At 40.0% G+C, this 27,487-nt stretch overlaps 1 protein-coding gene across 6 annotated transcripts in view; it reads left to right on the forward strand.

Annotated features, from left to right (window-relative positions):
* Positions 1-27,487, forward strand: part of pigg (phosphatidylinositol glycan anchor biosynthesis class G) — a 119,840-nt gene that overhangs the window by 54,618 nt on the left and 37,735 nt on the right. For all 6 annotated transcript variants that reach the window (XM_041264575.1, XM_041264545.1, XM_041264549.1 and 3 more), the window contains exons 6-9: positions 1,985-2,197; positions 9,749-9,966; positions 11,164-11,445; positions 23,696-24,108. In XM_041264575.1, the coding sequence (XP_041120509.1) occupies positions 1,985-2,197; positions 9,749-9,966; positions 11,164-11,445; positions 23,696-24,108 (1,126 nt within the window). The remainder of the gene's footprint in view (positions 1-1,984; positions 2,198-9,748; positions 9,967-11,163; positions 11,446-23,695; positions 24,109-27,487) is intronic.

Genomic DNA, 27,487 nt, shown 5'->3' on the forward strand with positions numbered 1-27,487 from the left:
TAAACAATAACAAGTCGTTGTCATGCCGTCAAAAAAACTATAAATACCTGCAGTGTTTTGATTCAAACACATGCTCCCTTGAGAACTATATGTACAACATATCGAAACATTGAGCAGCTGGCTCTTTGAGGGCATTTACAAAAGGTGGTTTCTAAATATAAACAATAATATGTATATAATTGTAACTAGTAATACCACTACTCCTTCCAATGCACATTTCTTTTTACCATTATATACGAAACAATTATTTTCATTCTGAAACCTTTTCAGTGCCTGACTCCTGTAAATATATTGTTGTACCTTCTGCACAAAAAAATGTGCGGGCTCCCTCTATCTGGCCATGTGGGGTTCTATTTTGATGTTGGGAAGTTGAAATCTTAGGAGATGTCTATATATATTCGTTTGAGCTTAGCATGCAAAAGTTACATAGTTATATTGTCACAGTCAGGTGCCTTAGCCAGTCGCGGCTGGCATCATCCAAAGCGAGGGCAGGAGTATAGAATGTGGTCGACCGTCTGCTCCTTGCCATCGCCGCATTCGCAAATTGGGTCATCAGAGAGACCCCACTTGTGTAGGGTGGCCTGGAAACGGCCATGTCCAGTTCTTAGTCGGTTCAGCTTCACCCAGGCTTGTCTGGGTGGGTCATTTCCAGCGGGTTTGTTAGATACTTTGTCGATAAACTGTTTCAATCTGTGGTTGTTATTATTCCACGCATCTTGCCACTTTTTGTTAGCCCAATTGGTGCCATTGTCGTTGTTTGCTTCTTTCATAAGGCGCCTCATTGTGTTAGAAGGTGGGTGCCGGTTTTCTAGACGGAGGATCATGGTGTTCCAGTTGCAGATGGCATCGTGCAGTAGGTGGTTGGAGTCATCCGAGGCTTTCAGTGCAAGGTTGATGCAACTTGCTTCTCTGCGAAGATTTGGTGGAGAGATGCTGCTGAGAATAGGTAGCAGTTCAGTGGGCAAGATCTAATGCACCCGGTGATAATGCACATGCTGTTGTTCAGGGCTGTGTCTACCTTCTTCGTGTGGCTGCTGTTGTGCCAGGCAGAAGAGCAGCACTTGGCTACCGAGAAGGCTAGAGAAAGCACAGAGGTGCATAATATGGTGAAATTTGCACCCCAGCTAGTGCCAGCTAGTCTTCACAGGAGGTTGTTCCTTGCTTGGATTTTTGCTGCTGTTTGTTTGAGATGTTGCTTGAAGGTCAGTGAGCAGTCAAGTACAACTCCTAGGTATTTCGGGCTTTTCTCAAATGGAATAGTTTTGTCTTCACACTTGACGTTGATTGTAATGTTAGCAAGGCGATTGGCGAGGTGGAAAATGCTGCTCACTGTCTTGGTGATGCTAAGTTTTAACCTCCAGTCTTTGAAGTAGCAGTTCAGCTTGTTCAGGTCAATAGATAGTGTCGTTTCTATTGCTTTGATGTCTGTGAAGCAGTACAAAATAGCGATGTCGTCTGCGTATATGTACTTTTTGGCAGTTGTACATGGCAGGTCAGCTGTGTAGATGTTAAACAGCATTGGTGCCAGCACCGAGCCTTGCGGGACGCCATTCTTAAGGTAAAATTTCCTGGAGGTGTCGTTGCCCAGTGTTAAGGTAAATGATCTGATCTGTTAGAGATTATTTCTTGGATAAAAAGGACCAATTTCTTGTTTGGGATGATATGAAGCAGTTTGAGTATGAGTCCTTTATGCCAGACCATGTCATAAGCTGCTGTTAAGTCCACAAGAACAGCACCCACTTTCTTTTTTTCTTGGAAGCATTGATCGATATCGTCGACCATACAGCAGACCTGGTCGGTTGTTAATCTATTTGGCCTGAAACTTAGGAGATGTCTTAGGCAGGTTTACAATGCAGATTTGCAAGGTAACTGCAGTGGCTCTTCTGGTATTTTAATGAAGTTTAGAAGTTTTGAAACTGGCGTTTGTAAAGGTCTTCTGTAACCTCATATAAATAATACAATGCTTAAATGAATTTTCTTGCAGTTGCCTTCGAAATTCCAGAGACTGTGGAGCAGGTGGACTTAACGCCAACATTGTCATTCGGCCTTGGACTTCCAATATCAAAGAACAATGTGGGGCGCCTTATTCTTCCTGTACTGGAAGAGAACTCTTTGAGAGAACAACTAAGATTCCTACATCTCAATGGGTTTCAGCTCAGCAGGCTGTTGAAAGACAGTACACCAGCTTATGAAAAAGGTGAGTGCATACCCTTATGGGTCTGACTTTTCATCTTTACCCAAACATATGCAGTGTATGAGTTGTGCAAGTGAACTTAAGGTTGACAGAGTTAGACCCTTAACTGTGGAGATCTTATTATTGCTTGTGACTTCCAATGGCATATAAACTGGTTTTAGGTAAAAAACTAACAGATGGTTTAAGGTTGTAAGAGATCTGATGCTTCCCTTTCAGAAAGGGACACAAACACAGACGTGAAAAAGAATGCAATGTTCAACATTGTCAAAATGTTAAAACTTTTTGCTGTTTCCCTGGAACCAAGAGCACTAAATTCTCACTTACTCTAGGATTCAATTTATCATTTTAGCAGACCCACTGTATTATGGCAATCTTTAAAGTTGTTGGACTTGTTAACACTTTTCAATGATTGTATCAAAAAGTGAAGATTTTTCTTGGAAAAATATAACCCATGCTCCTGTCATTCAAACCCAAAAAATTAAATGTTAAGATTAAATATAGTAGTGATGATGCAGTGTAAAGTTGCCAAAGTCTGTTGTAGTTCCCTGTAAATATGACAACCTTAAGCTCCTTTCATACTGGCACTTCTACCCGGGTCCCGGCTAACCGGGTCATTTCTCTTTATTTTGTTAAGCCATATTTTTGTTGATTGAGAAACGGCATGAGCCAGATTGTAGCAGGGATATAGAAACATTTGCTGTAATCAACATTTGGGCCGACGGTTCAATCCAGAGAAGCTTGGATGGAAGCGTCCTGTAACAAGCTGCTTCCAGGGCATTGATACGCGCAATGTGTACTTGCGTCTGTCACCCAGGTCAACCCTGCTTCATCAAAAGCAGTGTGAAACTGTGTACCTGACCTGCATGACACCAGGTCCCGTCCCGCGTAGCATCCCAATGTGAAAGGGGCTTTGGACTCACCACTAGTGCTCTTCAGGGTCCTATTACTGTCTTTTAATCAACAACAAAAGAATAATTTAATCCAGGCCTTAAACTTAGTTTTAAAATACCTTACATGACTCCTGCAACCCATGTTTGGCACATAAGTAAAATTGTGGTGTAGTCCCAGTTTCCATATAATGGAATTTCAATTCTCATTATAAGGTAGGACACAGCTTCTTGTCTAAGGGTGACTGCTGTGTTTGATTTTGGGATTCTATTAAGTTCAGTTTGAACTCATGATTCGTTATGTGTGCTACTCTGCTGCACTTAGTAACTAGGCAACCAACCCCTGCCGCTGGAAATTAAAACCGCGAGATTTGAAGTTTGCTTTAATGATAACCACTGTCTTCAGCTACTCTGTTCAACATGGCAGAGGGAAATGAAAAAAAAAAACTTTTATTGAATATAATAAAGGAGCACCGATATCAGTGGCGTGCCGTCTGTATATGCAATGCGTGCACTGCATGCCCTATAGCTGTCAAAAAAATAAAATCTAAACAATAATGTCTATTATTATTATTATATAACATATTATAATAATAATAATATTATTATTATATAACTAATAATAATAATAATAATAATAATAATAATAAATATGTATAGAGAGAGAGAGCGGAGCAGAGAGAGAAATTGATAATTTAGTAAAAAAAAAAAAAAATTTGCCGTCAAATCCATGTAGTGCAGGAGATTATGCGACTAAAGAAAAAATCATAAGAAACGGACCCCCAAAACTGAAGTCAGAGAGCATGTACAAAAAGCAGGGAAAGAGTTGAAACAGTATTTGAAGCAGTACACAAGTGTGAGTGGATCTGTGGATGTGGCAGGAGAAACAAGCTATTCTGCTGGCCTTGTCTACTTTTCGTTAATGAGCAGTGTATGGAGTAAGGCTGTACAGTATTATTTAAACATATTACACAATGTCTGCAAACATCATGAAACTAGCCAGCAACACGTAACAGTGTGTATACATTTAGGAACATTTAGACAAGCGCGCATTGATCTGCAGATAAACGAACAACACAATGAAAAAGTCCATCAGAATCATGAACGGATTTGTACAGTAGTTACTGAGGAGTTTCAGAAAAAAGACAGATGAATGGAATTTCGATTTCGGTAGAAAATTAAGGTTAGCACATGTCTTTTATATTACCAGTGAACGTTAGAAAATGTTTTTATGGCGTGCAAAAGGTTGTTGCATGCCTTGCTAAAAAAGTCACGACACGCCACTGACCAATATGGTCTTTTTATATTAGATCAGTGTGTGGGAGAAAAAAAAGCAGAGTGTAAGACCTACAAAAAAGTAATAAAATGTGATGGTGGTTCTACAAAAGGACACACTAGTCTGTAGACTAAATAACCAGTGTAGTGGGTAGGTAGTGATGCTACTTCAGGGTTGGTCACCCCTGCACACGCGAGCCTCAGGTCCAGCCCTGCCAGCTGGTAGCACCAGGTTTGGCACTCTGCCCAGGGTAACGGGATAATAAGAATTGTCATACTGGCCCAGTATGCGCCCAGGATAAAATGGACTGTGACAAATGAGACACAGAGGAGACATTCAGTATATACCTTCAGTGCTACAATTAACTGGAATGTGTTTATTTGTTTTATGAAAACTGCATAGGCTGCATCGTTTTTATTAATTTGCCTGTGTTTGAACATATGCGGTTTCTTGATTAAACATCATAAAAAAAACTGTACTGTTTCACTCTGGCTACTTAACAATCCTCATCCTGTGTGATGGTGACGAACAGGAAAAAATACTTAAATTCTAGTGTTAATAAAGTGAGGGAACAGTTACAAACAAAGCTATATTTGTAAATACCAGAGGTTTTACCAGATCTGTCCATGACCACATTTATTTTTTTATAGACATGTTGGCATCCCGGGATTTGAGACACTAAAATCCCCAAATCCCGGGTGTGAGGGTGTGCCAAGTGGCTGATGTTAAACAGGGAGGACAGACACACAACCAAATATTCAGTTAAAAGAAACAAATACTTTATTTGTGAACAAAAGTCAACTTGTTCTTTCAACAAGTAACTGTTTACACTGATCCTGGATCAAAACAAAGAAGTATTGGCAAGATAACACAATCCTTCTATACCTAGGCTACCACAGAGGTCAGATACTAACCTCCAGCCCACACCCAGAGCTCCTCATACTGACCTCTTTTACACTTTATCTCAGGTAGGTCCCTCCCCCAGCAAAACCATTACTGGGCAGATACCCATAATAATTAAATACATGAATCCAGATTATTGTTACTGTTATTTACTTAATCCAGGGATCATTTTTTGGTCACCAGACCTGGATTGTATAAAATAATAAAAAAAGGACTTTTCTAAACTGGATTACAAATCTCTGTCTGTTCATTGCGCACTGCATCACTCCAGCACCTGTACACAGCACCTGTACACAAACAACCACTGTGCCACAGCAGAGAACCGCACTCTGGCTGAGTGATGAAAAAACAGTGTCTCTTACTACAGTTAGAGAGAAAATTATGTTTCCCCATCACACCAGGATTCATAAAAAGCCTTGGGATTGCAACCACTACTTAGCAGTAAGTGGGCATTGAATAATGTACAAGACATCTGCCTTATCTCCTGAACTCCTGATATGAAATAACCATTTATGTATGTATTTTTTTTATTACTTCAATGACCAATTAAACATAACCTTTAGTTGTGAAAAAGGTTTTAGGAAATTATAAATGAATGTCTGAAGGGTTTGACCCCAGTGGGTTTAGTGTGGTGAGCTTTAATTTACAGACTATATATCCTGTGTTGTCCTGCTGGTTCTTGGCCAATGATGTGTGAATACAAATATCAGAATAATTGGGACCATGTTTAAAATTAAAAAATTGCTGTGATATGAACAACAGTAGAGGTAGTGTAGTGTGTTTCTTGCAAGTACTGCAGTTTGTTCTCATCACTTTTAGGTTAATAATTTGTATTAAAAAAAAACACAAAAAAAACCCCTTTCTTTAACCGCTTGAGTGTTAGGGACATATGGCATACGTCCTAAAAATATACCCCTAAAGTGCTGGGGGAACGTACGGTGTATGTTCTCTCATATATCACACTGTCCCACAGGCTGTGAGTAAGTGATCGTTTCAAAAATTTTACGGCGTGTGTGGGAGGGTTTAATCTCTAGATATATGTGAATGGTGATTCGGTTACATCATTTAAACGGTGGATGATTAATGCCTAAACTAGCCTGTAGGATTTCTCCATGTTGTTCCATCTGAAATCCAGGAAGACAGGTCAGCAACTAAAGTCTGTATTTATATAGGCTCATGCTTTGATCTGAGAAAATCATGGTGGCTACAACATTTTGCAGACCCAAAGAGCAGTTTTTGCCAAACTTGATCTTATTTTTAACTGTTATTTTCAGAACTAAGCAGGGTGCCCTATATTGTACCGAACCTGTTGTATATCAGATGTTGCCCTGCAGGCTGTGAGTTACCAAGCGCTTAAAAAAAATTAGGCCATGTATGGGAGGGTTTCATGTCTTTTGAAATACTGTAAATCCATAAATATTTGGCTAATCGCCCCTATAAAACATATTTTCCTCAAGAAATGTTGGTGACCTGTTGCAATATACAAAGTATGTATTAGTGTTATTTGATATTTGTGCCAAAAATGTTGTTTTTTTTTTTGTTTTTTTTTTAATATATGTGAAAAATTCAATAAAAAAGCTTGCAAATATGGCTCTACAGTATGTGAGTAGCGTACCAAACATTCCATCAATAAAAACTGGCTTATAAGATTTCTCCTTTTTGTTTTGTCTAGAATTCAATTACTTTCTGGAAACTGTAGCTAATCTTTCATCACTCTGTGTTGTGGTGTGAGGTGAGCGGATAGAGATTGCTATAACACTGAAGGAATCAAATTACTTACAAATAATTGATTATTCAATAAATAGATCTGAATACATTTCTATATTTTGTACAGCTCTTTTTGAGTGTTCAGACTCTGAGGTCAGAGTTCTTTTCAGAATTCTAATACATTTATCTTTTTTTATTTTATTTTTGGTGTGAAATACTTGTGCCATAATATTATTTGTTATATATTTGCCAACACTGTCACAGTCCATTTCAGAACGTTGGTAGCTCTGTCAAATATATTTACTTCTCTACATTTAATTAATTCCCTATATCACTCGTTCGAATACATTTATCTTTTTTATTTGTGAAATACTTGTTGTGTATTTGCCAACACTAGCCTAGTGATTTTCTGAATTTGTTTTAGCTTTCAGATACATTTGCGACTGTACATTTAATTCCCATATTTTTTTGTTATTATTTTTTTTGTGCTATTGTGTGAAGTTTATTTCATTGATTGCTATATATTGCAGTAACTACTGTAAATTACATTTCACACCAAATGGTTACGCACAGCGGAGGTGGCAAAGATGATGATAGAAACTGACAGTGACTCCTAGTCAGACCCTGGTCTGATTCCACCTGACTCTGGCAGTGACTTTTACCCCACTGACACTCCCAGTGATGTCACTGAGGAAGAGGATTCCCCCTCTTCTACGGAAGAGCCTGTTAGAAATCCAGAAATTGAGTCTGAGATACAGTCTGCATGACCCAGGAGGCCAAGGGAGTATGTGCCAATATACAATTGGACACCCCCCCCCCCCAAATTGATGTACAGCCGGACATACCATGCTTTATTGGTACTCCAGGTGCAAAGGTGGATACTGCTGGCTTTACCCCTCTGCAGTTTTTCTAGCTTTTCCTCACAGATGACCTGTTGAAGCATATGGTCACCATGACCACCAGGTATGCTGCTCAGTTCCTACAGCGCCAAAGAGACAGTCTGGGACCACATGCCCCTGTCCACAAATGGAAAGAGACAGGTGTCCCAGAACTTTAAAAGCCAGAAAAGAATGGGCCCAAAAATGCAGGGTGTGCGCAAAGAAAGGCATACGTAAAGACAGCCGCTACTGTTGTCTGAAGTGCCCCTCAAACCCAGGTCTTTGTAATGATGAGTGCTTTGAACTGTATCATTCAAAGCTTGAATATTGGAAGGGAAAACTACTGAAAAAGCAGTGAAAAAGAAACAATTTTAGATCTGTTTCCACAATTGTGCAGGTTCTAAGGTTGCAGGGATACCAAACATGTATAATTAGTATATTGAGTTCTTGCCTGTCACACACACACCCCCCCCACCCCCACCCCCCCAGAACTCATTGACACCCCTGGAAGGATCTTTCCATGCAGTACCAGATGCTATTGAAGCCGCTGTTCCTCAGACTCACTTTCTGGATTTCTGTCTGGCCTGTCCCACAACCAAGAACTCAGTATACTAAATATACATGTTTGGTATCCCTGCAGAACTTGGAAATCTATATTTGTAGTTCATGTATGCATCCTTTGGGGCACAATTGTGGAACTAAATATAAACTTTTTATTTTTACCACTCTAAGTAGTGTTGCCCAATATTGGAGTCGCTATGGGTAACAGACTTTAGGGGTGAGGGTTGTGTTACAAATCCCTGAATCTATAATTTTTTGGGGATTAAGAAAATATATGTTTGTCCCTGGTTACCTTGCTGCCACAGGGAGTTTTGCCATGCTAAATGTGGAGAGGTGCCACATGCCAACATCGGCAGAATTATCATGGAAAATGCCAGCCAGGGTGTGTCTTGTTTTGAGGCTTATTGCAGTCAGGAACCTCATGTAACATGTTTGATAACCCTGCAAACCTTAGAACTTGCAGAACATGAAAATCTACATTTGCAGTTCATGTATATGGCTTTGGTGGCACATTGGGAGTAAACCTGAAGTTTTGTGATTTTTGCACAAAAAAAAAAAAAAAAAATGTATAAAATGTTCTAGTTTTTGTAAAGCACTTTTTGAAATGAGCACATCATTTGACCAGTTATCTTACCAATTTGAAGTTTTCAACTTAGAATAAGCCTTATAATTGAGATGGTAGTCCTTAACTTTTAAAATGAAAATTGGGCATGTTATACTACTCTGTGCATTGCAAGAGAGGTTAAAGCACACCTCATGTTTGAGTCTACTACAAGTTCAGAATGTGTATAGTATATAGTTTTCCAGCTTCCTTGGATACAGTATGTGCAGAGGGTCAGAAATTACAGAAAAAAAAGGCAAAAAATATATTAAAAAATTAATATATGGAAGGCAGTCATGTGCTGTACTTTTATTCCAAGCAAAGTAATGTCATATAGTTTTGAATTTTGAAAGTATTTTTTGAAAATATGTAGTTTTTATATGCCTCAAAATTCACACTATGAAAAACGCAAAGATCATTTGACCTAGTGGTGTTCTGTTTTTAATAGTAATGTTTAAACAGCCGTGACAGAAACATAACAACTGTTATAAAAAACAAAAATCTTCATATATAGTCTATATTGGCAAGATCAGACATATACAATTTGTTTTAATACCATGTTAAAAACAACTTTTCCAGAGATTTAAAGTTACATAGAGAATTACATTTTTCATTTTTTTTTTTTTTTACATTTATCCCGCTATATCTCAATCAATACAATTTATACAATTTACAAGATTTTTTAAAAGTTCTGGAAGATATTTTCTTCTTCTATTTAATTTTTTTTGTTTTCTTTCACAGATACAGGTTATGAAAAATTCAGAATTGCTGAGAGGTCCCATGGCAACTGGATGAAGCTTTATTTAGAAGGGAATACATCAGAAATCCTGAGCAACATGGGAAAGAAGGTCCTCAAGCAGTATCTGGATGCTTTGAAGTCCATGAGCTCGTCACTTAGCAAGCAGCTGGGAAAGTATGACATGTACTCAATGATTGTGGGCACAGTCATTGTTCTACAGGCAAGAGCATTTCCCATATTTTAATATTTTAGTAATAATAACATTGGATACCAAAAGGAACTGATGAAAAATTCTCTCAATGAAGACCTAAATTGCAAAACTACGTGTTAACGGGCCTTTAAAATACGAAGGCAGTGTTGGCTTAAAATGAGGATCAGCAAAATGTAAAACTTGGTCTCCTGAGACATTGACATTTTCAGACACCAATTTTAACTTTCACTTTATATATTCAGCAGGAGTGATGCAATTCTTCTTTAGCTCTACATCCATAACTTCAAACACTGCATCTGCATCATACAGCAGTAAAAATTTATGTGTAACTTATTCTGTTTTACACTCACATTTAATACGCTAGCAGCTGTGAGCCTGGGAAAGACTTGCTAATTCTAGTCTAATGTTCAAGTGAGTTTACCTAATGTAACTCAAACGCTATTGATATTCGGATTAAAAAGCAAAGCTAAAGATGTACTGTATATACAACTACCAACTTTATTTACAACAAAATCAACATTAAGAAAAAAAATCTTTCCTTTCAGCAAAAACAAGAGTTAGCAAAGAAAAATATATTTGTGGGAATTTTGAATACTAGTCCTCACACAGATGATGTTGAGTTCCATTGAACTGAAAGAGGTCAGCTCCTAATTTAGCCCAATGTCTGTCATGTATGTCTTGAGGTAACAGAGGTTCTTTAGGATTATTGTTTTTCAATCTGTTTTAACATCCGAAAGATCAAATTTTACTTTCACATTCAATTATTTAGTGTTTTTAACACATTTTGTTTTTAAGTGATACACGGGGTTCTAAGCAATATAATGTATTTGCGTTGCAGTATGTCACAATACAAAATCCAGACAGTAACTTTACATGACATAACAAAATAAAATAACTCCTGTAAATGCACTGATACACATGAAGCATCTTTTGAAATTATTTTAAATAAATACTGAAAAAAAAAAATACAAGAACATGCCAGCTTTTTAGCAGAATATCCCAGGTGGCATTATTATTATTATTATTATTATTATTATTATTATTATTCGTCATTTAGCAGATGCTTTTATCCAAAGCGACTTACAGAGACTAGGGGGTGAACTGTGCATCACAACTGCTGCTGTAGTGACAATTGCAATGGGACCTTGGTTTTAAATCTAATCATTGTCTCTTTTTTTTTTTTTTTTTTTTTTTTTTTTATTCCAGGTTCTTTTCCTGCTGCTTGTTAGTGTTGCGGATGCATTAAGCAGCAATGCTGAACTCGATTTACCCCTGTCATCCTCCCTGTGTTCCCTGCCCTTTTACCTTCTGTGCTTGATGTTCTCCGGAGTTCATGTTATGATGTGCACTTCGACAGAGAGCTCATGCTACTTCTGCAGCCTGTCTTGGGCCCTGGTGTTTGCAGTAATAGTCTTTGTTTCTGCCCTGCTCTGTGTGATATTGTCCATCGTGGGCAGGAAATTATCCTGGGGGAGGCCTCAAACTAAGGTGAGAATCCAAGGTGACAATATAATAAATTATTTTGCCTGTCAGCCAGTTGCAACAGTCTCCATGCAGTTGCTTAGTGCTCTGAAAATGCTGGTTTCTCATGCTTGTAGGTTTGTTGATTATAGCAGTCTCTTTTCCCATTGAAATCAATTAGGAGCTGAATAGTAATACTGCAAGTGTTGGTTGCCCAACTGATGTGGGCAAATAGGACAGCCAGTTGTGATTCAAATTATTGTTTTTTAACATTGCTTTCTTTTGATCGTTTTCACTATCATCTAAATTAATCAGCTCACCATATGAAACTCGGAAAACTTGCAGCTACCCTTTGTAGTAAGGGATCTGTTCAATATAATGTTTTGTTGTTTTTGTTGTTTTTTAATATATAAACAGATTACAGTGGTGCATTCAGCCTAACAATATTAAAGAACAACGCTCAATAAATATGTGTAGGTGGCATACCTGTTACTGCAGCCTTTATGTCTTTTCTCAGAGTACAGTGTAACAGGGTGTTTGGGTACAGTTTCTGTCAATTTTACACAATTACCATATTGTTTCCAAAAATAAAGTGTACTTCAACATATTTGACACATTGCTGCAGACTTGCAGTATCAAACGACCAGCATTTTGAGCACTCCTCCAATTTTCTAGTTTTAGTATATATTGCACACTTGAATCTATCTTTTAATTTTAATGCGTTTTAGAAATGTAATAATATTCTGATCTTGGCATCTTGTTAAACCTGTCATTTGTAAACCGTTTCATATACCAGTGGAACATAAAGGCAAATATATTTTTGGTATGATTTATTTATTTATTTGTATTTTAAATACAGTATCTTTATAGAATATATAAATATGGTACATGCACAAGGACTGCATGTTATTTCTCATTTCAAATCACTTGCCTTATGAATAGATAATAGATGTGCAAGCCATTTTAAGTGCAGGAGTTCCCAGAAATGTTGTATGTCAGTGAAGGTCTTGTTTCTAACAACACAGAACAAGTAGGGTAGGGAATGTAGAGTGGGTTTCATGGAAAACTTCCTTGAGGCACAGCACAGTATACCGCATTTATCATACAGTGCAGTTGAAGTGTAAAACCAATATTTTCTTCTTCCAGTGGGGTGCAATAGAGAGTTTGTTGGAATTTAATGGGCTGTATACAATTTTTCCTTAAGGTAATTTCAGCTCAGGATTTGTTTAATACTCCCCTCTGTAGTAATAAACAGGCTACTGTATTTTTAAAATTAATTTGTTGATTGACAGCAAGACTACTAATTGCCAATTTTACCCAAAGTTGCAAAGAATGGAATGAAGAAGAAAAGACAACAGCCTAGTAGCATAGATAGAATTAGCAACATTATTAAAACATAGTACTGGCAAGGCAAAACCCCTGGAGCACTGAATTATTTCAAACATTACAAAAGTATAAGGCAAAGGCACAGAAAAACGATGTGTAGTTATATAATTGAACTGTATAAGGGTAGCGTCACGGACAAAGCTGGTTACCACCAGATGGAAGACTCGGAGACAGAGAGCTGCAGTTAAAGCACAGAGGCGCAGTTTAAAGCACTAGTACGCATGTTTTATTAACAGAAACAAATAAAGAAAAACATGGGAACAAAATAACAGTTTAAACAAATTCATGCAAAAAAATACAAATCAAAAACACCCAAGCAATGCTTTCCTGCTGTTCAGGCTAAGCATTTGCCTTCACTGAACTCTCCTAACTACCTTCTACTGCCCTGTCACAATAACTATAATCAGCTGAAACTGGATGGCTGCTAAATTATATTATTTTGTCTATATGCTGTAGATTTAATTAGGTTGATCATACCAACGATAAGGAATGACATTTCACCACAATGTCAAATAAGCCTCTCAATAATAACCCTTGCTGATGATCTCCATATGCTTGTTGGTACTCAGTAACAGGTGCTGATTACTGCCTTGTCTTCTCTGTAAGTATAGTCCTAATGGTAAACAAATTGGCTTCTCCATTGATCACATCACACTTTAGTGAAATTAAATTAATTTAGTGAAATAAGTGATTCATGCCCTTTCCATGTTACGTTTTAGTTTTTAAAAAATTGTTTCATGTTCATAATTAACAGGGCCAGTGCTGATCCATTTTAGTAATAGCTACCCTTCAGTTTATTTTAATTTGATAGACGATCTGCCAAATCTGGTAAAGCAAATGCCAGTTCACTGGGAGCAGAAATGAATCTGCACATTTGAAATCACATTTGGATTAGCAAATCAAGGATTGCCCTCATTAGCATTTCGTCCATGGCGTTAGCTAGAAGCAAGCAATATCTTCTCAAATTGTAAAGTTAGTAGATTTATAAATAAATAAATAAATAAACGTGGGGGGAAAAAAAAAGATTTCATCTCCTTTTGCAGACTTTCGGGGGCAAGTCCAATATATAATAGTTGTTTTTTTTTGTTTTGTTTTTTTTACAGAAATGTGTGCACAATCAATGTTCTTCCTAGTTATTTATGTCACTATTTACAGTACTGATTGATTACAAGGCTTCAAACAACAATGTTAAGTGATTATGCCATGAATGAATAGCTGGCACATTTATTCTGAAGATTAATGCTAAGGGAGCTTGTCAGAAATTAGGGAAATCTTTCTGAATGTACCGCCAGACAAATATTATTCACAAACAGGTAATTCAAAATGCTTAGATTCTAAACATGATTGGTTAAACTGCAAAATAGGTGTACAACTGAAGTGACAAACATTTTGACAAGATTTTTTTTTTTTTTTTTTTTTTTTTTTTTTAATGTCTCAGATACCTCCAAATGTTTGCAATTTTGTTAACATTTGTATACATGTACACAGACTGTGTATATTGTGTCACCAAAAGTACAATTGATAAAAGTAACTTGAAAATCGAACAGATGCCAGTATGAAAGGTGCAAAGCCACAATTCGATATAGTTAGTGCTTGTCGACCCTGCTCTGCCAGTGCCATGCTGTCATGAGGGACCACCTTATTCTCTGGTTGCTACAAAGCAGTTATGTCCGTCTCAGTGCACCAATCAGCTTGAAACTCCTGTGATGAACACAAGATGCTCCGATCACAGTGGGCACGTTTTGTATTGTGTGGTCACTGTATTTAAGCAAGCACCTCTATCTCCTTTTCAAACACCCAAGTGCACACTTCACAGCCATTCTAGCTCTGTCTAAACAGTAATTGAACTGTCTTTTCAGGGTCAGTATAATCAGAGAACAGATTCAATACACAGGTTAGCAGTGGATAAACTGGAACTGCTAGAATAACCACTGGAACAGTAACGTTATTGATTATCCTGGGTAGTTCTGGGAATGATGTGCAGTCCTGCCCCTTTCAATAAATCATTGCATTTTTGAACACCCTGGCATCATGGGCTTTTCTGGCCATCCATCATTAATATCCATAAAGCAGTAGAGATTGTCAACTGGGGCTTCATAACAATGGAATAATAACTCTTTCATTTGTAATATTCCATAGAATTTCCAGGTGGACAATTTCTGGGAAAGTGGCTCCTGTCCACTGCAACCCCTCATCTTTCTCCAATCTAGATATTATTCATTATTTATTTATTATTCCTCAGCATTGCGTATGCATATAAGGACAATTTCACCCACATGGATCGACCAACACTAAACAGGTGTAACAGGGTTTAAATTCTATGTTAGTGGCTATCCACCACAGTTATGTAATGAGAAAAACCTACAGAATCGTATTTTAAAAAATAACAAAATATGACAAATGACTTTTGGTTCCCTAATTAAACTAACTACAATCTGTAATTATTTTAATAGGCACTGTGTGTATTTAAACAGATTACTTTTATTTTTTATTGTAGCCTTGGTAATGTTCATGTTATCTGTTTTTAAATGTGTGGTTTTCATGATTAGGGTTAACAAATTATTTAAAATAAAATAATACCGGTGGTCTAAATTAAATATGTATTTATATCCTGCTGTTCATGCTAATATTATTCAAAGTCAATCTGTGATCAGTTGTTTGTCACATAATTATACAATGTTATTATTTATGTATTTATTTATTCTGTCAGATATTCTCTCGCGAACAATACATTACAAGGATATATGCTTTTATAAAGTATAATACGACAGCAACCAAATAATTCAAATCATCCATATTTTCATTAATACTGAGGGCAGATGCACTAAAGTGTTGTGCCTGTCACAATAGTCGCAAACCAGTTGCAAACGAGTCAGAAGTCTAGGGTGAAATGTGTACTAGACATGTGCAATGCTGTTGGTGACTTTTTAGGGAATGCTTAGATGAATATCTAATTGTGGACATTCCTGCATAAATTCTCAAAAAGGGGGCAGAGATAGTGCAAATTAGGGTTCTCAAATATTATAATGAGATGTACTAAAGCTGCCTACAATTACTTACAATTGCATTAATTTGTTAAGAACTTTTGAAAGCATGTTTTAAACAGTCACAATTGTTGCTGGCATTTCCCAGTCTGCTTTTTCTTGTGCGCTGCTGGTTGTGCTCAATGCATTTGAGGCGAACACCCAAGTACCTAATTTACACTAAAGTCAGGGTGTACTTACAAGCCTTGAAAACAAATTTCTATGACAATTCTGGTTTCCCCAGCGTGTTTGGAGCAGTAGACTGCACACATGTGCCACTAACCCCTCCTGCTCATTCTGAGCATCTGTATAGGACCATGATCTATTGTGTGTTAATTGTCTAGGCTACTAAGTAGTAGTAGTAATAATAATAATAAAAACGCTAAAATCATTTAGTTTCAATTTTTAAATAATCTTTTATTCGCATTGTACACAAACCTTTGCAATGCAGCAGCATGATTTATTTTGGGTTACCGGTAGGCTTCAGAGTAAAGTAAAAAGAAAGTGCTCTAGGTATTCACTTAATTTTACTACTGTACTGTATAGGCCTACTGTACAAATTTATATTTTTACATAATGTAATGTGTAGCCTACTCAAAACACATTTGTGTTATTTCAGTGCAAGGCTTTACATTTAAAATGTATTGCACTATAAATATATGTGTGTGCAATTTTATTGTATTGTTTTTAAACTCAAAAACTCCTTATGTTGGACAAACATGTTTAGCATGGGGCTATGTATGATTATGTAACAGAATGCATTGTACAGATCACGTTTATGTTTAACAAAAGCAGTGTTATTTTGATTCTTGCACCTTTACATGTATAGACGTTATCCTTCAGGCATCCTGTACTGCAGCACAGCTCCTCTCCTTTATTTATTTGAACACATGTTGCACAACACTCCCAATGTATAATGATAGAGATCTCTAAGAAGACGCAACAAATATTTAAATGTGTATATTGCAGCTCTTTTCATGAACATATTTTCATATATATAATATATATATATATATATATATATATATATATATATATATATATATATATATATATATACACACACTTTGCGAATTGCAGCTACCAAAATGCAAATTGTGATATGTTTGCACTGTGACTGGCTGTTTGAAAGTGGCTAGGGATTTGCCAGTATCCCTTCGTCAGGTCCAGAGTGGAAATAAACCTTGCTTTTCCCAGTCTGTCTAAAAGTTCGTCGACCCGAGGCATGGGATATTCATCGAACTTAGCAATAGCGTTCACCTTTCTGAAATCCATGCAGAAGCGGTTGGTGCCGTCTTTCTTAGCCACTATGACGATCGTACTGCACCACTCGCTCCTGGAAGGTTCAATCACCCCAAGCTCGAGCATATCCCATACCTCTTTGCGAACACCACTTCGTCGACTTTCTGGGATCCGGTACAGTCTCTCTCGCACTGTGACACCTGGTGGAGAGATAATGTCATATTCAACTAAGTTTGTCCTGCCGGGCACGTCAGAAAAAACATCGCTGAACTCCTCAATAAGCTTACGCAGCTCCCTCTGCTGATCCGGAACCAACTGTTCCCCCATAGAAATCGCTCTTGTGCTCGGGGTCTCTGGACAGGGACCTAAATCATCCTCCAGATTGCCTGGGACTATAAATAAGACCTCCCTTGCCTGCCAGGGCTTTAACAAATTGACTTGATAAATTTCACGTTCATTTCGGCGATCGGGCTGTCTGATTTCATAATTTACTTTCCCTATAGCCCGAATCGCCTCATACGGCCCCTGCCATTTAGCACAGAGTTTTTATTCGGATGAGGGAAGTAGCAGCATTACCTTGTCCCCTGGTCGAAAGGTTCGAATCCGTGCATTTTTGTTGTAATGCTGCTGTTGTCGGTGCTGAGCCGATCTGAGGTTGTCTTGGGCCAAACGACTGACCAAATTCAGGCGATCTCTGAGTAGGAGCACATACTTCACTACATTTTTGGACGAGCCTTTGTGCTCCTCCCACCCCTCCCTCAGCAGGTCGAGAATGCCGCGAGGCTGCCGGCTGTACAGGAGCTCAAAGGGGGAGAACCCCGTTGAACTCTGCGGCACTTCTCTCACCGCAAAAAGGAGGTAGGGAAGAAGCGATGCCCAATGTTTCTGCTCCTGTGTTACAAATCGCCTCAGCATCGACTTTAAGGTCTGATTAAAACGTTCAACCAAACCGTCCGATTGTGGATGATAAACGGACGTCCTGATGGGACGTATTTTTAATATTTTGTACACCTGCTGTAACGTATTGGACAAAAAATTGGTCCCGTGATCAGTCAAAATCTCCTTGGGAATCCCTACTCTAGCCATAATCTGCGCTAACTCGGTGGCTATTGCAGCTGCACTAGTGGACCTCAATAGAACTGCCTCCGGGTATCGCATTGCATAATCCACCACTACTAATATATGCGTATACCCAGAGTCAGAAGGTAGCAAAGGGCCCATTATGTCCATTGCAATGCGCTCGAACGGAGTGGAAATAATCGGCAGTGGGATCAAAGGGGCGGGAAGCACTCGACCCGGCGCTACTCGCTGGCAGTCTGGGCATGTGGCTACATATCTCGACACATCAGTATGAAGACCGAGCCAATATCCGTTCCCTCGTCTTCTCGGCTCCGAGGTGCCCCGCAAAAGGGATATCATGCGCCAGCCTCATGACCTCGGTCCGACAAGACGGGGGAACCAATAATTGTGTTACAGGCTGTCCTGTGCCCGCGGCTAGGTTTACCCTATATAGTAATTGCCCCTTTATACTGAAATGTGGATATACTAGCGGCCCAGCGCCATCAACATCCTTACCTTCAATGGACCGGACCTGCCCCCAAGCATGCACCAGTGACGGGTCGTTGTTTTGGCCCCACACTAGGTCCGCGCTTGAGTACCATGGGTCCGGTACATTGAGAGGGGCTGGAATAACCTCTGCCCTAGTCGGCCCAGTAACCTCGCTGTCTCGGTCACACTGCGTTCCCACTCCCTTCGACTGGTGTTTGTTACCATTACAGCACTCTCCCACCAGACCCCAGCCTTGTCTCAAAGATGCTCCCTCCCATTTCGCGGTCCGTCTCTCCTTATTTGTTTTTCTAGAACGGAACAGAGGGGAAAACATTTCAGTATGAAAAGGAAACATATCACCAATCCGTTCCTTTTTCCCTTTTTCTGCCACGTTTACGTGTGTGGCTGAGACTGCCATTATTTGCACCAATTCTTTGAATTTTGGCCAGTCTCGGCCCAGAATAACTGGGTGCGGCAACCTTTCCGCCACCCCGACTACAAGGTGATATTTTATCTGTCCTACCGATAAATATACTTTTAGGGTGGGGTATGCCGCCGTGTCTCCATGGATACAGAAGATGGCCACCTGACCTTGTGGCCGCCACAACACACCGCCCAAGAGAGCTGTCCTGATCAAGGTTTGCTCACCCTGTGTCCACTAACGCGTGGGTTTTCACATTACCTAAAACCACGTCAATCAGACAGGGCCCCTCCCAACCATTCTGTCTGGGAGGTCTGGGTGCCGGGACCAAGGGTGATGGTGGTGGTGTTGGAGGAGAGGGAGGGAGATGTTGGTTCCTGAGCAGGGCAGGGGCTGACAGGATCCCGACCTGGGCTGACGTCAAGGAGTCCTCAAAATCTTCGGCCAATTTGACCGCCTCCTCCAGGGTGTCAGGGTTTCAGCGCGGACCACATGGCAGAATTGTTCCACCACAATGGCTTCCCCCATTTGTTGAGCGGTCTTCTTCTCTGGGGTCAGCCAATGGACCATGTGGTTGCACAACCGCTGTGCCACCACCCTGGGGCGTATTCTGGGGCTCTCCGGTACTCGCGGAACCGTGTCCGGTGGGTCTCCGCGGTGATGTTGAGACGACGGAGGATAGCCTGCTTGACTAGGTCATAGTCAGTGGCGTACTGGTCTCTCAGGGCTTGGTAAGCTGCCTGCGCTTCCCCGACCAGGCAAGGTCCCAGCTGGCTTGCCCAGAACTCCCGAGGCCATCCCGCCCCGGTTGCCAGCCGCTCGAACGCCACCAAAAATGCCTCTGGATCATCCTCCGCTGTCATTTTCATGGCCCGTGCCTTCGGGGCCGACATCAATGATGTTCCGGCAGGGGTCGCTCCTGCGGCAACGATCAACCCTACCCGTTCAATGAGCGCCGTATAGCGCTCCTCCCTCCGTCTCTCCTCTGCATCCCGTCTGATCTCTAGTGCCTGCAGCAGCTCCGCCAATGCGTCGCGGTCCATCCCACATCTGACACCACGTGTGGCAAAGTGGCTAGTGGAGGGGAACAGGTGTAGCGGTGATGCGATGCAGGAGTGACAGGCAGACAACAGTTTCCAGTGAAAAAGGTGCTTTTATTTATAATCCAGGTCTGGTGACCGTTAAATAATAAATCCCCGGCTATACACAACAATGTGTAAAGCGCGGGGATAGCAATAATAGGGCACAGTCCCGAACAAAACAAACGGTCACAGTCCTGGGTGAGTGCACCAGTGCAAACACAGGTATTTCGTGAGGTGGTGCAGTAGTGATCCGGATCGTGCTGACCCTCGGCGACAGCTCCGGATTTGTGCTTCAACTGTCTGGTGGTGCAAAACACGGACAATATTTCAGACAAAAATCCAAAACACAATACACAATACGCTGCACGAGAGCTCCTCTCTCGGTCCTTCTCTCTGCTGAGCTTTTACCCAAACGAAGGAAAAGATCAGCGTTACCCTGACCCTATATGTAATCCCGCATGATATCTAGGTAAACTGTTGCAGCTGCCTTATTACTTGCAGCTGCCTCTCGTTTACCTTTCAAATCAATACGGTCTTACAACAGAGTCGCGCTTCTTTCCAGGCTGACCCACTTCCCTGACCCGGAAACGAACTGTCAGGCCAGCCCTTCCAGATACTTATCCTCCCGTTCTTTAGCGCCCTCACAAGTCGGGAGGAAGATTCATCACCAGAACTCATCTTTCCGTCACACTGGCCCATCTTAGTAGATCTACCCCGAAATGCTATAACTGACTTATTTTTATTTTGAGCTACACATTTTCATCTAACATGTAATCATACAGAGAGGACCCCCACATGCAGCATTAGTGTAGGCTACATGTAAATCATATGTATTTGAATGCAAATCAAATCAATACAGAGATTTGTTTTGTTTGTTATGTTAAACTGCAAATACGCTTTGCTATGTCCAGCAATGCATTCGGCGACATCAATGATAAGGGTATTATCCTATTATAACGTCCTGTCTTAAAAAAAAAAAAAAAACTGTTTTGTAGCTGGTAGTCTTCTGCCTTCAAAAAGCATTTACTTGAAGACCACAGCATCCCCTGCTGTTATTTTAATGAATTCTTCAGTTTTATTCTGCCACATAGTGGCCGGAATAACAAAGTGCTGCTGAATTAAAGTTTTTCAGAAAATTAGCAATTGCTGCCATGGGATACCATCGCATCAGACGTCTTGCTGTAATCTACATTGCGGGAGTAGGAATATGCGATTCCTACTGTTTAGTTTAGAGTTACATGAAGGGTTAAAGGCGATATGGAAGTTGTGTACTGTACCTTAAACTTGGGAATGTAAACCAACGGAAAACCCCAAAGTAATACACCAAAAGGTAGAATGTAGTTTACATTCCTCAATTTAGGGAGTGCTGCACTGGCATTTGCACTCTCAGGGGCTTTGGAGAAAATTCAGCAGAGGTAGGTTGCCTTTTTACACTTCAGCCACCCCTTCTGATCAAGCTCCCAAAGAGACCAGACAGAGCCTCAATATTTCATAATTCAGCGGAGCAGTGATTAAGTGTTATGCACTTGTATATAGTATATTACCTGAGAGATTATGTATTACTCTGGTGGCTTGCTTTCTCACTAGAACTCCTTGGTGGAGAGTACAGCTTTGTTATTTTCAGTTGAGTGATGGACACTGTTGTCTATAATATCGCAAGCTGACATGGTTATAACTGCCCCCTAAGGCTGATATTCTATGCAGTGCACCTCATGCAACAAGTTGTAAAGAACTTGGGTTCCATCAGTAGTGTAACTTCCATAAATTATTTTGATATGCAAAAAATAAGCAGGAACAATTTTATGCTTAATTTAGTTTCGCACAATGACAAATGTGCAATGTATCATGCTTGTGGGATGTAATGCAACGTCATGATGAGCACAACACATTAGAAACATCACACACTGACTCAATTTACTAAAAATATACCAAAAAAAAAAAAAAAAGGGGTTTAGCCATACTGACATTTGTGATAATGGACCTAATAAAATCAATTTACACCTTGTTTAGAGGAAACGGTGCCTGCTGTTTTCTATCATCCCTTGGGTTAATAAAGCTCCCTGAGTGTGCAATGCAATACGCTTGTTGACCTCTTTCAACCACAGGCAATGGATGACCTTTTAAAGTTCTGAAAAGCAATTATTGCCGGTGTAATGTAACATTAACAGGGTGGTTAAATATATTTCCCTGAGATAACAATTTGTAACACCCTTGACATGTATGCAGTTGGTCCCCCACACAACTGAGCTAAAAAATAACTTGTTTTGTACAATAATTTCAGATTCCTGTTGCTAAGAATAATTATTATTTTTGGGGTTATAGCGCTTGAATATGAAAATGTTAGAGACACTTTGGAGTTGCATATTTTCTTTAAAGAGTGGATTAAAATAATCCCACTCCATTTACATACATGTGTAATCTAGCTTTTGTTGTACATTTGTGTCTAATTTAGAGAAAATCTAAAGGTTATATCTGTTTTTTTATTTTATTTTCCCCCAGTAATATATAGTGGCTCTCGTAACATACATACATCTATAGAAAAGCTTATCCTATTGTGATGAAACATAATAAGGACAATCTTTAGCACAAATATTAAAGAGTATCAGAATATGTAATGTACGGAGGTCCTTGGCTTCTAGACAGTATTTGCTTATCTGTCTTTCCATGCAATATGTCATGCATAGATTTTTGTAATTTAGAGAACCACTTGGACTGGATTTATTTTTTTCGTCAGTTTAATTAGAACATCAGAATCACTGAATATATGGATGTGCCCGTGTCGTCATGGTTTTCTGAGTTTTCATGATGCTTATGCCTGTATTTTTGTATCTATCATGACTGGAGATAAACTGCATTCCTTACGGACATATAGGAGTGTGCCTGAGACTGGGCACAAACGAGTAACTTTAAATTAAGTTGACTATGTTTGTTTATATGGATTTGCATCCCTTTCCGCCTTTCCGTGTGGGCTCAATTATTGCGCTTCCGGGGATCCCTGAATGACTCACTTGGTAAAAGCACTGCCGCGCGGCTTGCAGGACGAGTTATACAACCAGAAATCGCAAGTTTGAATCCTGGTTATGTGAGGCAGCCAGTCTTCGCTGGGGATTCCGTGGGGGCACTGCATTGGTTTTGGTGCTCCCGGAGTTGGGGAGGTGGGATCCAGCTTAGAATGTTTCTCTTCACCGCTGTGAGGTGACCCCTGCAAGTCAGGCGCCAAGTGAGCTTGGTGGAGGAGATTTACTGGGCTGGTGTTTGTCATCCAGAAGCTGGGTGTAAAAAGACACCGATAGGCCTGCGGAATCGAAGGACACCCACTGAGCCTCGGGTCCCTGAGTTGTGTGGGGAATTGCTGCGGTAATGGAGAAGCAATAGTAATAATAATAACAATTGGGCATTCGAAACTGAGAGAAAATCATGGGTAAAATAATTGGAGGTGCTTCCGGTGATGTCATCCCACTAAATTGGAGTACAACTATTCATATGAGTATTGGTTTCTGAGTAGAAGTATGAGTAATGGGTTCTCTGCACACCCTTATTGACATACTTTTTTTTTTTTTTTTTTCTCCTGCCAGAGTGAGAGTTCTTCGGATTCAGGCTTTTCGGAACTAGATATACTTCTACTGACTGGAACACTCGGACATGTGTTGAGCCTGGCTGCCAGCAGCTTCATAGAGGAAGAACACCAGACCTGGTATTTCTTACTGAATACCCTCTGTCTGGCAGTATTCCAGGATGTCTGTAGAAAGTACTTCAGTGAGAAAAGGAGTTACAAGGATTTAGAAGACAGCCTGTACCAGCCCTCTAAAGATGAACTTCTGACATCTGACTACAGCTCAAAAGCATCCAGCACATCAGCAGGCTATGAGAAATGGCTGGCCTTGGCCACTCCTTTGGTCACTCTGGCTTGTTGTCGGATACTCCGCTCCCTAAACCAGACTGGGGTCCAGTGGGCTCACCTACCTGATTTTGGACACTGGCTAAACAGGTGTGTTTTTAATGTAAAATCTAAACAGTTGGAAGTTGGAAGGAGCAAAATATAGAAAACAAACAACCTTTACACAATTTTTCATTGTGTAACGTTCCTTCCACTACTACCGCCAAGCAGTACCATCATATGGAAGATATAATTGATTAATTAAAAGCATTTAAGGGTACTCTAGGGCAAAGTGTATACCAAGTGTATGTTTATATACGTACCAGTGTTGAATTATTCAAAGAAAGTTGCAGTAAAAGCTTTATGAGTGAGCTTTGTAACCCAAGTGTGACACATAAGGCTTCATTCACTAAACTGCGGTAAATGACCAGAATTGCCGCCTGGCAGGGGGATGCCATACATGTGGAAAAATGAACCAGCGGTAGCTGTATTCACTAAGCTAATTATATGCACAAATACAGCGTGCTAAATGATTAATTTGCATATTGTCATAATGCGCAGAATTCAACACGCGGAATTATGCATGAGGTTTACACACACTATTGTAGTGTGTGTGTATATATATATTACGATTGAGTGCGAACAGACAGGTTCCAAGTTTAGCGGGCTTCTATTTTGCATAGATGCCCGCTGGAACGTTGAAGTGCTTAACTGAATTACATTTTAAAATCAATCCGGGCATAAACCGGCTATTTCTCTTAACATGGTAATCTACATCTAATCTGATAACTTAAAGAGCTACTTAAACATATATTCTTACGCTGGTCTACAGACAAGCGAAATCATGTATGTGACAGGACACCATAATGAACCAACCCTGTTTCAGTTCTTTCCACACCAGCCAATCCACTCCCTGTCTGCCTGAATGACTCCCCGCCTCCAAATACAAGTTTCGAGTCAGACTCAATACTACACGGACTATTCAACAATTGTACATGTTTTGTAAACCTTTAAAACGTATGTTGACACATTAATTACAATGACCGTGTAATTCCCATAGACTGTTTTTCTGCCTTTTAATCCCAAAATATTAAAATCGGGAGAAATGTTAACTGCAAACCTGAAGTGATTGAAAAACAGAAATTATGTTTAATGAAGTTTTAAAACCACAGATGCCATCAAATTATTAGTAAATTATATTACATCATATATGCCACTGGAGCCTATCAACCTAAATTTTTTTTTTTTAAATAAATAAATTAAAACATTGTATACGACTAAGCATGGTGTTTCTCCCTCTGGCTTATTGTCTATTATTACAAATTTGAAATCTAATTACACAACTGAAATCAATGCCATTCTCCACAAGTGTCTTAATCACCTACTACTGGAGTCAATATGCAGTTTATCTACTAAGTAAGCAGTAAGTTCCTCTGAATTTGCAGTTGTAAAAGTCTGTGGGATGAAAATAATGTACAAAACACAGTTGTCTCGTTCATCAGTGTCCTTGTCGCCTACAGAGTAAACGGACTCAGAATCGTTCATTTTGCCATATAAACATTCTTCATGTGCTGCATACACTTTAGGGAGATACTCTCGTCTGAGTGTCACTGTTAGGCACAGCTCCACAATTTGGGATTTTTTTAATTAAAAAACGTCATCATATTTCATTGACTCGCCGTTATATCTGTATGTTCACTGCACAAAGGCTTCCACTAATTCAAACGTGTTGACATTATGTGTTTCTCCACTTTATGTTCTCTTTTTAAACAATCCTGTGATGATGACCTGCTTGTTGGTAATTGTTTAGCCTGAACATAAAGTTTGATTTTCTTGTGTTTGTGTACTGCGCTGTCAAGATGCTTGTGAATAGTACCTTTTCTTAGATGATCCAAAGACACATTAGAAGCTGAGCAAAACAGAATTCCACCATCTGCATGCAACGTCACCTTTTTGTAGCTCTGAACGCGGTTTGCTTTTTTCGGTTCGTCAGCTGTCTGCATTTTTTATGTTAATCATACAATGCAAGCTAATAAATCAACAATATCTAAACAACCGTTTTAAAGTAGGCAGTCAAATACACGATTTCTGTGAAATTCGTGATCGCGTGAATTTTCCAGGGCTCTACATATAAGGCTCGTATGGTCTGTGCTCAGTCTGTATCGTTAGGTTATTACCATAACCCTGGTTCCCTGAAAAGAGAATGACAACCATTACCGAATGGGAAGAGCCTCTCTGACCGTCAATCTCTGAGCAAATATACAAAAGCTGCCCTATCAGAGCCCTGCTGTGAGGGGGAAGTCCCTTCCACCTCCTGTTGAAGAGGGACATCCTCACAGTAGCACATCGCCATTTGTCAGCTAGGGACACGACCTCAAAGGGTAATGGTTGTCATTTTTTTTTCAGGGAACCAGGGTTATGGTAATAACCTAACGTTCCCTTTCAATTCGAATGACAACCATTACTGAATGGGAAAGCTGTACCAAAGCTGTCGTGGCTCCAGATTACCGACAGTACAGCCCCACGGCGATAGCAACAGAGCACACATGACTCCTGACGGCATGCCGCCTGCAAAACTCTAGAGCCCAGAGAGGGTCTCATTCGGTTTGTCGCATCAAGGCTGTAAAAATGCACAAATGTCTGACTACCTGTCCATGTAGCAGCATTGCATAACTCATCTAAGGAGGCGCCATGAAGGAAAGCCCACGAAGTTGCCTGGCCCCTGGTAGAATGGGCCGTAATATCCCCCAGTAACGGGGAGTCCGTCTGTTCATACACCAAGCGTATCGCATCTGTCACCCAGTGCGGTAGACGTTGCTTCGATAGGGCCTGACCTTTAGAGCGGGACCCATAGCAGACAAACCGCTGATTGGACTGTCTCCAGGACGCCGTCCTATCTAAATAACAGCGTAGAGCCCGAACTGGGCATAGTCTATGGTCCTCCTCTGACTCATGCGGGGGAGGTCTGAAAGTTTCCAAAACAACTGATTGGTTAATATGGAATGAGGACTTTTGGCAAAAACGATGGATTTGTTCTTAATGTTACCCGCGAGTCACTTCCAGTGAAAGCCATATGTGTGTCATCGATGGACAGCGCATGAAGCTCCCTTACACGTCTGGCAGACGTAATGGCTATTAAAAATGCCACTTTCAATGAAACACGGTGCAGTTCTGCTGACGCCATGGGCTCAAATGAGGGACCCATAAGGGCCCGCAGTATCAGTTCTAAATCACACTTGGGGACCATAATTTTCATGGGAGGACGAAGCCTCCGAGCCCCTTTAAGAAATTGCATTGCCAGGAGATGTGCCCTAGGGGACACCAAGTCAGTTTTGTCATGGCACACTGATATTGTTGCCAGGTATACCTTCAAAGTGGACGCCGATTTTCCTGTGTCAAGCAAGTGTTGTAAGAAGGTTAATATCGCCTCAATAGGGTAAGTCACAGGATTGTGACTTTCGGTAAGGCACCAGTCTTGGAAAACCTTGCC

The sequence above is a fragment of the Polyodon spathula genome, chromosome 1, assembly GCF_017654505.1.
Source record: "Polyodon spathula isolate WHYD16114869_AA chromosome 1, ASM1765450v1, whole genome shotgun sequence".
Lineage (NCBI taxonomy): Eukaryota > Metazoa > Chordata > Actinopteri > Acipenseriformes > Polyodontidae > Polyodon > Polyodon spathula.